This window comes from Asparagus officinalis, chromosome 7 (genome assembly GCF_001876935.1).
Source record: "Asparagus officinalis chromosome 7, Aspof.V1, whole genome shotgun sequence".
Classification (NCBI taxonomy): Eukaryota; Viridiplantae; Streptophyta; class Magnoliopsida; order Asparagales; family Asparagaceae; genus Asparagus; species Asparagus officinalis.
In genome coordinates this window covers 150439001-150450039 of record NC_033800.1, presented here as the reverse complement: position 1 = coordinate 150450039, position 11039 = coordinate 150439001, and the positions used below count along the sequence as shown (strand labels likewise).

General features: G+C 35.0%; 1 protein-coding gene across 4 annotated transcripts in view; it reads left to right on the top strand.

Moving 5' to 3' along the window:
* LOC109850347 (putative PAP-specific phosphatase, mitochondrial) overlaps window positions 234-11039 on the top strand; it is a 17108-nt gene continuing 6302 nt past the window's right edge. For 2 of the 4 annotated variants that reach the window (XM_020420359.1, XM_020420360.1), the window contains exons 1-9: window positions 234-398; window positions 490-586; window positions 680-782; window positions 2518-2768; window positions 6503-6562; window positions 7220-7596; window positions 8556-8634; window positions 8709-8759; window positions 9821-9893. In XM_020420359.1, coding sequence (XP_020275948.1) covers window positions 295-398; window positions 490-586; window positions 680-782; window positions 2518-2768; window positions 6503-6562; window positions 7220-7596; window positions 8556-8634; window positions 8709-8759; window positions 9821-9893 — 1195 coding nt within the window. In that variant the 5' untranslated portion in view covers window positions 234-294. Of the gene's footprint in view, window positions 399-489; window positions 587-679; window positions 783-2517; window positions 2769-6502; window positions 6563-7219; window positions 7597-8555; window positions 8635-8708; window positions 8760-9820; window positions 10078-11039 lie in introns of those variants that run through there. The other 2 variants (XM_020420361.1, XM_020420362.1) reach the window with 2 other exon arrangements.

Sequence of the window (11039 nt, the reverse complement as noted above, 5' to 3'; positions counted from 1 at the left end):
CATGAGCTGGAGTCATGATGGAGGGGTAAAATTAGGTTTTTGGGTAAAAAATATAAAAAATTAGGAAAACATGAGCTGGAATCATGATGGAGGGGTTTGGGCAAACATTTTTTAAAATTTGGGGGCTGCAACATATTTTGATAAGTATGAACGGCTTGGGCACATTGTCTTTTGGGTTTTGGGGGCCTTGAAGCAAATTTTCCTAATTTTTCCTTTTCCAAAAAATAAAAGAAGAAGAGAAAGAACTGAGGGGGGAAATCCTAAAATTATCTCCGTCAGTTCCACTCTCCCGCCATGAGCCTGGTTCATCCGTACGCTCCTCTCCCTCTCAGCCGTCGATTCAATGGTCCTCTCTCTTCTCGGTTTACCCGCGCTTCCTGCTCCTCATCCCCGATTAGGTATCGGATCCGATCAATTCGGAATTGAAAATTGAAGGTCTAGGGTTTCGAAACCTTTGATAAAAGTTTTTCCCTTTCGCTGCGTTTCTAGGTCAAGCTTGCCATTTTCATCGGAGAAGGCCGGGTTCTTTAAGGAAGCGGAAGTGGCCGTCGATGCCGTCGAAAGAGCCTGCCGTCTTTGCGTCGATGTAAGTTTCCCTTTATTTCCATTCTCGGGAGAAGTTTTACTTTCTTTGTGGATAAAATGTGTGATTAATTGGTTAATCATTTCGATCGGTTAGGTGAAACGAACATTGCTTTCGAATGACCACCGGATTCTCGAGAAGAACGACCAGACACCGGTCACTATTGCTGATTTCAGCGTTCAGGCTCTCATAAGCCTGGGTAATTTGTATATTGAGAATGAATGTTATCCTCCTGCATCTCATTCAATAGGTTTTCTCTTATGCCCTGTTTGGATGGAGGGTAGAGAGGGGGAGGGGAAGAGAAATGCAGCTTTCACCTTGTTTGAGAGTTTTTTTAAGGAGGGTAGAGAGGAGGAAGGAAGGGGAACGGGGGGTAAAATTGCTTGGTTTTCTTTCTCCCCCGAACCGCTTGAGTTTACTAAGGACCCGTTTGGATAATGGATGTATTGGAAGTAAGAAGTAGGTTATAGAAGTAATTTTTAAAACTATGAAATAGGAAGTAGTGAGAATAACATTTTTTTTTGTTTCATATATTTTTAGAAGCAATGGAAGTAGAACTTCTTCCTCTTCAATTACTTTTTTTGTTTGGATAACATTTAAAAATATTACTAGGAAGTAATTAACACATGTTGCTTCCATAATTTTAAAGCCACGCCACGCTCTTTAATTTGATATAGCACGTTATAACCAGTTTCACGCCGCTATGACCCCTCGCCACTTGAGAGCAAGAAGAATCCTTCAACCACATAGCTTCAAAATAATTGTTTACCTCTCGCCTACGATGAGACTCCGGATGACCATAAATTCCTATGAATATCCAATTTCCCTCCTCCCTCGCTCCTTTGATCGTAACATCAACGTGGTATTTTGACAAAAAAATAATAGATAAATTATTCTCTTCATCCCAAGGAAAACCCTGGCCGACGACCATCACAAATTACTATAAAATAATTGTTAAAATTAAGAGCAATTTTATCAATGAAAAGTTGTTAGAAGTAACTAATAAATAAAATATTAAAAAAAATTATTTATTTCCTAATTAATATGCATTTCAACTACTTCCGAGCTACTTCTGAGTATTGAGGATTGGAAAATATTTTGGAAGTAAGGATGACACGTAGGCACCACATAAGTGTTTAAGGAAGTATTGAAAGTAAGTTTTTCAGAGAACCAAACGTACTTTTTTATTTGGAAGTAGCAGAAGTAGCCTCTAGTTCTTTTACTTTAGCTACTTCATAATTAATTCCGTGCAAATAAACAGGCCCTACGTAGGTAGGAACCCACCCAACTGCTACTTGCAGCCTCTGCCATCCTAGTCCTCTTGGCTGAAGGATTCTAGAAAAGGAGATGGTCCACGTGCTCTGCGTTGCTGTCCACTTGCATTAGTCAAGTTATACGCTTCAGTCTTCATGCATCTTCCATGTGATATTAAGATATTTTTTGAATTATTAGAAATTATGAGTCTCTTAGAAACCTTTGTTCCTCCTCTTCAATGTGTGCTTGAGATGGATGTTACGGCTGATTGGGCCTTTTGCTGGGATTCTTTTGTAATGTTGTTTAGTCCTTTGACTAATTTAATCTGGTAGTTTTGTACTTAGTTTTGCAAGAAGGAGTATGTCTAGACCTAAGTGAACTTGGATTGAGTCTGTAAAAAAAACATTAGAGTTGTTCATCTAGTGGAGGAGGTGGCTTAAGAAATCTAAATTGAGAAAAAGGATATATTAGATTGTGGGGCAAATTGCTTTGTTGCTTTCGTAGTTGTTGTATTTGTCAATGGCTGATCTAGAAACTGTACAAAAATGCATATTATTTATTCTAAAGAAAAACATTCAGTATATATATTTTTCTGCACTGCATATCTGATAATTGATGTGTATTAGTGTTTTTTTAAGTAAATGATTAATACAACTAGTTACATTGCTTTATGATGGCAGAATTGAAGAGATCATTTCCTTCAATACCATTAGTTGCAGAAGAAGATTCATCATTTTTAAGGTCAGGATCTCTTAGTTCGCAGAAGGATGGCAGCTATGTTGGTAATTTTCTTGTTGACTCAATAGTGAGCACAGTGGCTGATAAGGCAAGCAGCAACCATGAACCATTAACTTCCGATGGTGTATTAGAAGCCATTGATAGAGGGGGGAAGGATGCAGTCTCTTTTGGTTCACAACCAGCAACTTATTGGGTAAAGTGAATACAAGCGTTGAGTAGTTCATTATGTTGAGGGAGAACTTGTGTTCCCACATGAAAATATTTAATCGAGCTCCCAAATTTATGAGTTCTCTATGACTATAACCCACACTTTTGACTGTATTTGTCCAAATTATTTTTGTATTATTACATAGAAATATTTACCTAATCTTCCAAAGTCACAATTTCTTGTGGACTATAGCCCACTAGGCCACCGTTGTGGTCATTTTCAGCCAAATCAGTTATTGTGCTTCTTGGTAGAAATGTTCATGTGAGCTCCCAAGATAACAATTTTTCGTGGACTGTAAGCCCCAAATTTGATCGTTTTAAGCCAAATTTTTTCTTGCATTCGCGCATAAAAATATTTATGCAAAGTCCCATATTTGTGATTTTTCTTGGAAAATAACCAACAATTTTGGCCTTTTTGACCGAATCACTTCTTGTGTTTCTACATCAAAATATTTAATTGATCTCCCAAATTAATGATTTCTCGTAGACCATAACCCACAAATTTGGCTATTATATGCCAAATCACTTTTTGCATTCCCACATAAAAATATTTATACAAACTATCAAATTCACGATATATTGTAGACTATAAACCCACAATTTTAGCCATTTTCTGCCAAAACACTTTTGTGTTCTCACCTAGAATATTTATCTGATCTCCCAAATTGACAATTTCTTCTAGACTATAACTCCCTATTTTGATTGTTTTATGCAAAATCACTTATAGCATTCCAGCAAAAAGATACTTATGCAAGGTTGCTAATTTACGATTTCTTGTGGAATATAACCCATAATATTGGTTGTTTTCAGCTGAATCACTTCTTGTATTCTAGAATAGAAATATTTATTCAATCTCCCAAATTTACGATTTATGATGGACTATAACTCACAATTTTGGCAGTTTCACAACGAATCACTTTTTGCATTCCCACATAAAAATAGTTATGCGAACTATCAAATTCACGATTTCTCATGCACTATTACCCACTTGGACATTTTCAGCCCAATCTCTTTTTGTGTTCCCACTAAGAAATGTTTATTTACTCTTCCAAATTAATAATTTCTTGTGTTATAACCTACAATTTTAGTTATTCTACCAAATCACTTCTTGCATTCCCCCATAGAATTGTTTATGCGAGCTCCCAAATTCACCATCTCTTATGGACTAAAATCCACAACTTTGGTCGTGTTTAGTCAAATTATTTTTTCTATTCTCACCTAGAAATATTTATTCAACCTCCCAAATTAGCAATTTCTCGTGAACAGTAACCCATATTTTTGGTTGCTTTATGCCAACTACTTTTTGTATTTCCATATTACATTTATGCTAATGATCAACTTCACGCTTTGTCATGAACTATAACCAACAATTTTGAATGTTTTTGACCAAATCACTTATTGTGTTCCCGCATGGAAATTTTTATGTGAGCTCCCAAATTCATGATTTCTCATGGATTATAACCCATAATTTTGATAATTTTTAGTGAAATTACTTCGTGTATTTTTGCATAGAAATATTTATTCGATCTTCCAAATTAACAATTTCTCGTGGACTATAACCTATAAATTCTTTCATTTTGACAAAATCACTTCTTGCGTCCCCGTGTCAATATACTTATGTGAGCTCCCATATTCATGATTTCTCGTGGGCTTGACCCACAATTTAGGCTGTTTTTGACTAAATCATTTTTTCTGTTATTGCATTGAAATATTCATCTGATCTGTGAAATTAACGTTTTCTTGGACTATAACCTACAATATTAGTTGTTTTCGACCAAATCACTTCCTATGTTTCCAAATGGAAATATTTATGCAAACTCCTATGCTCACGATTTCTTGTGGGCTATAACCTACAATTTTAGATGTATTCAACAAACAACTTCTTGTATTTCCTTATCAAATTGTATATGCAAGCTCCAAAATTCATGATTTCTTGTGGACTACAATACCCACAATTTTGGTCATTTTTGGCCAAATCGCTACTTGCTTCCCTCACAGAAATGTTTATGTGAGCTTCCATTCAAATTCACGATTTCTCGTAGACTATAACCCATATTTTTAACCATTTTTATGCCAAATCACTTTTTGCATTCCCACATAAAAATATTTATGCGAACTATCAAATTCATGATTTCTCGTGGACTATAACCCACAAGTTTGGTCGTTTTCGGCCAAATCACTTTTTTGTGTTCTCATCTATAAATATTTATTTGATCTTCAATATGAACGTTTCTTGTGGACTATAACCCACAATTTTGCCCATTTTTAGCCAAATCACTTCTTGCATTCCCTTGTAGAAATATTTCTGTGAGCTTTTGTTCACGATTTCTCATGGACTGTAATCTACAATTTTGGTTGCGTTTGCCAAATTACTTATTGTGTTCTCACATAAAAATATTTATCCGATCTCTCAAATAAACAATTTTCTACAGGTTATAATCCACAATTTTGGTCGTTTCTGTCAAGTCACTTTTTTGTTCTCACTTAGAAATATTTATCAAATCTCCCAGATTAACAATTTCTCATGGACTAACCAATATTTTTTTCATTTTTAGCTAAACCACATTTTGTGTTTGCACCTAGAAACATTTATTCGATCTCCTAAATTAATAAATTTTCGTGGACTATTACCTACAATTTTGGATGACATATATGCCAAATCACTTTTTGCATTTCCCCATAAAAATATTTATGCGAACTATCAATTTCATGATTTCTCATGGACTATAACCCCACAATTTTGGCCTTTTCTGGCCAAATCACTTGTGTTTTTGTATTGACATTTTTTTTACCGATCTCCTAAATCAATGATTGTAACCCATAATATTGGTTGTTTTATGCCAAATTACTTTGTGCATTCCTAGATAAAAATATTTGTGCAAACTATCAAATTCACGATTTCTCTTGGACTATAACCCACAAAGTTTGTTGTTTTTAGCTAAATGACCTTTTTGTGTTCTCACCTAGACATAATTATTCAATCTCCCAAATTAACAATTTCTGGTGGAATACAACCCCCCAATTTTTGTCATTTTTTGCCTAATCACTCGTGTTCATGCATAGAAATATTTATGCGAACTCTCAAATTCACGAGATCTCCTTGACTATAACTCACAATTTGGCTGTTTTCAGCTGAATCACTTCTTATGTTCCCTCATTGAAATATTTATCCTATCTTCCAAGTTAATGATTCTCGTAGATTATAACCCATAATTTTGTCAGTTTTACATCAAGTCACTTCTTGCATTCCCACCTAAAAAATATTTCTCCCTTTACCATTTTCATTACAAACATGTTACCATTAAATCCTGCAACAGTAAGGTTCGACATTATTATTAATCTTTTTACTTGACCCATGAAAGTTATGCAAAACTTGTCTTATTAGGGTAAGTACACTTTCATCTCGGAAAGCTACCTTTATTAGGAGTTCATGAAGGGCATGAAATATCATAACCATTAAGTCTTTTTGAGAGAAAAATATCGTTAAGTTTTAATCAGAAATACTGACTGGCTGCACATGCCAATGTTGGTATACATGCTCAAAGATGCAAATATTCAAGTCCAAATTCTGAAAATGTCTGATGACTCTGTGTTATCATGGAATTTGTGCACATCGTGAAATTCATAGAATTTTTTATTTGTCTTTATGTACGTGATTTATGAAGTGATCTTTATGTGAAAGTTTCTTTAATTTATCTAACTAAAAATCCTTAATTGCAGGTGCTTGATCCAATTGATGGCACTCGTGGATTCCTGAAAGGGAGTGATGCCTTATATGTGGTAGGCTTAGATTTTTCCTTCTCTCGTGGCTATTTAGATGTCAAGCATGCCTTCTATTTAAACATATAGTAAAATATATATACAAAATAAGGTTAATTGCACATAGAACCCCTGTGATATCTCGTTGTGCCACTTATACCATCCCTTAAGGTTTAATAGGCAGATATTCCTTGATACTGCACTTGAATTCAGAAACCACGGGGACTATTTGCAATGTATTTGAAACAGGTTCAATTTGAAAGGGGCCGATCTACCTGTTTCAAACTTAAGGTGTAATAAGTGGCAGAACATGCTAGTAAGGGAGGTCTATCTGTAATTGACCCTAAGAATGTGTTTATATATAGCATCTTCTATTCAACATTATATATCATTCTGTTGTTTTAGTATCATTTACGGTGATGAATCAAATGACTTAATAGCTTATTTGAAGTTTCATTTAGCTTCCGATGTTTCCAAAAAAGAAAAAGGGTCCAGTAATTAGAGTTTAACAGCCCTGTTGAAGCCATCTTAAGTGACATTTTCCATAAACTATAGGTCAACTGAAATCGATTATTATTTTTTTGATATGGTCATTTTTGATATATTTTCCGAGGTTTCTTATGGTGTTATTATTATTATTTACTATGACTATGTTTAATAAACTATCATGGCTTTCAGGTGGGTCTGGCTCTTGTAGTAGAAGGAAAACTTGTATTAGGTATAATGGGTTGTCCAAACTGGAAAGAAAAACCGCTTTCTGCTGAAGACCATAATAGTGATGTGTCTGAGTTTGGGATCATTATGGTTTCCCATGTAGGCTGTGGAACATGGACAAGGACATTTCTTAAACATGATAGCAACCTTATTGGAATTGAAGATGTCTGGGAGAGATGCTTTGTCGATAGCTATCATCTGGTACATAGTGCAAGATTCTGCATTCCAGATAGTCAAACCTGGGAAATGATTCCATTATCTGTATTATTTAGTTCAACACTTGATCCTTATGGCATTAAAGATGAACATGAAATACTCCTTATACCAAAATGTTGTGGAAGGTAAGGCACTCTTTTTCTTAACTGCAACCTCTCCTTATCACTCCACACTGTCATCAAGATTGTCAAAGAGTAATTGATATTGCATGTTTAAATGGTCATGGTTTCTCTTCAGTAGCATTTAGCTTCAATTTAAGCTTTAGGTCCATCAGAGAACATGCGTCATAGAATGTTTGAGATAAGAGGAACTGAGCTGAGAATATTGCATTGACGCCAGATGTATAGACACTTTCTGTCACAGATTTTCAGCAGTTTGATTTTGTACATCACTTCATAAACCACAATACTTTTCTTCTAGATGCCCATTTTGTCATCTCGAGGAAAAAGAATTCTTTTCTACCACATTTGGTAATTTTATTTTGGTCAGGAGGGAGGCTCTCTCCTATATTTGTAACCACTAAAGTTGGTTCCACACTGACTTTGATATGTGCCTCTATTAACGGACGCAAACCAACTATACAATGCCTATGTGGTAAACCTTCTTGACAGCTATTACTCTAGCTTTCTTGAGATTTCCATGTTGGTAGTTCTTTATCTTCGTCCATTGTCTTAACCAACAGTTTAAACCACCATAAGTTAGAGCCTCCCCTATTTCCTATTTGCACAAGGTCACTTGTCCTAGAAATTTTTATTCCTATATTTTTCATATCTTTGTCTAATCTGAATCTCTTGCTTCATTTCATTATTGTTTAGCAACACACATCAGTGAGGCACCTAAATTTCGCAAAATATGTGTTTATGTTATTGTCTTGTGGTTCCCTTGCTTCTACATGATTTCATTATACTTTTCTACTTCCTTGTCATTTCCCAACAAAGAATTAAAATTTATCTTTAATGTGATTTTTTCTCCTAAACCAAGGGGGAAAATGAGTAAATACCCAACAGTCAGTTTTATTTTCTTAAATGTACTGGTATAGTTATTAACTAATCTGCAATAACCCCTATCTTTGTTTCCTTCACAGTTTGTGTAAATATATGATGGTTGCTTCTGGAAGAGCATCTGTTTTCATTCTTAGAGCCAGGGCTAAAACTGTAATCAAGGTACAAAAGCTTCAGATTCAAGACATTCAGGAGGAAACATGCCACTTTTACTAATCTCAGTTATCATTTCTCAGGTATGGGATCATGCTGTTGGTGTTATATGTGTCAAGGAATCAGGAGGACAGGTTCGTTTTTCACTTGTTGATTTTGTATTTATCCTCATGCTAGTTGTATTGCTTAGCCTTAATGATAAGAAAATTACCTTGGAGTGTTTTTTTATCATCCATAATAATCAGGAGGTTGGAACTCTTACCTAATAGCTTTAGACATCTCTCTTGTGTTTACAATGCCAATGTAATCTCTCAACATAACAACATACCAAGCTGGACCTAATCTAAGTCTATTCAATGTGTCCAAGATACTTGAAGACCCTCCTTACGTGCATATATTATGAACTCGTGTTCTCAGGTATCACATTTCCTACAAACTTTTAGTCTACAGTTCTTTTGGCAGGCAGTTGTACCATATTCCTCAGAGGAAAATGATAACAAGAACCCAATGATTAAATCTGTCAAGGAACTCAAGAATATTATTAAGAAATGTCTCAGAATACCAACTTTTGTAATATACTCTCTTAATTCTCATTTCTACTACCATCAAGGCTTCAAATCACCCTAAAAATACTCTTCTGCTGCATGAGCATAAACTGACAAAATTTAGCATCTTTAATTGATATTATTAGCTGCTTTCAGAACTCTTCATGTTAGGATGTTTCTGTAGTGGCCCTTACAACAAATACAAAAACCTGCTTTTCCTGAAACATTGATGCATCAAAACATCAAGGCAATTGACGACCCATTGCAACCTTAAAAGATAGTTAGGTGTACCGTGGGAGAAGGTAAAGTCTGAAATGTTAATGACCTAGAGGTCTTCTCTTCATTGCTAATAAGTTTCAACCGTCTCTTGGTTAATTGAAGACTTAGGAAGCGTAACTATCTGCCATTTTCTTAAAGAAAAAAAATCAGGCGATGAAGGCGCAGTCTTTGAGGCTTCTTCAAAGAATTTTTTTCCCTTGCCTTAGGAAGCCAATCTGTTTTGTCAAAAATTGCAGCATTCGTTCCTCTTGCTAACCCAGAAATATAGCTCTTCAACTGAGCTGGAACTGTCATTAGAAAGAAAATGTCTTGTTTTTTCTCTTATTTGATCCATCAAAAATCCTAGGAATAAAATGATCTTGTCACATCAGGTTACTGACTGGAGCGGGGATCCGCTTGACCTTGCAGCAGATACAGTGGATCGTAGGATCATCTTTCCTTCAGGTGGTGTTCTTGTTTCTAATGGTAACTTACACAGACAGCTATTGGAAATGATCTCTATGAATTCACCTATATCTTGATATGCAATTCTTGTTCATGAAATACGTTTACATTTGTATACCATGGACCCTGAATTTATTTTTCTGACAAATGTCAAATAAAATTTCTTCCTGCACTGCAGAACATATTGACTTGCTCAGTATGTCTAAATGACTTTGAATAGCGCATTATTACATTAAGATTATAAACAACCCGCATTTGTGACATGAAATGAAATAATATATTTTTCGAAGTTCTTCCAATCCAAACCAGACTTCTTATTTGTGGATGTCTTTACTTGAGCGAATACTGAAGGTTTTATTTTGCTTCATGTTGTATGAGATCTTTGCTAGATAATTTAGTAGATTTTAAGTCTGCTAAAGCACAATGTAGCGTGAAAGGAATCACTGGATTCAGGTACAAATGAGATGAAACTTTTGAAGACAAATTAGTTTGGCTGATTTCAATTAACCCGATAGTTTGTCTGAACGATGCAAGAAGGTAATCAAAAAAAATTCTTTAGATTGATAAAGAAAAATGGTAAATTGAAACAATTGATAGTTTATTTATATGGTCGACATTTTAGAGAGAAAAAAAAAGAATGTAATCAAGAGTGGGTTGCAATATGTATATATGTATGTATATGTATATATATGAGAAATATGGGTATGCTTGGTACCAAGCACAAATTTTGTGCTTGGTAGTGAGGTGGCACAATCTCCTCCACTCATTCAAATTGGGGACTTCATTCACATGAGTTAATGAGTGCATGGGGATATACAACCATTTGAATGAGTGGAGGGGATTATGCCATCTCACTACCAAGTACAACTTTTTGTGCTTGGTACCAAGCATACTCATATCTCTCTCTCTCTCTCTCTCTCTCTATATATATATATATATATATATATATAGATAGATAGAGAGAGAGAAATTGAGAAACTTGGTACTAAGTTTCTCAATGGGCCTTGGTAGTGATGTGGACTAATCTAGACCACACATCCAACATTGAGCAGATAAAGAGGGTTGAGGTAAATTTGCAAAAAAATCCACTTGTTTTAAAAAAGCTGTCAATCTCTCTCTACCCCCTCATTCACTGCCAATCTCTCG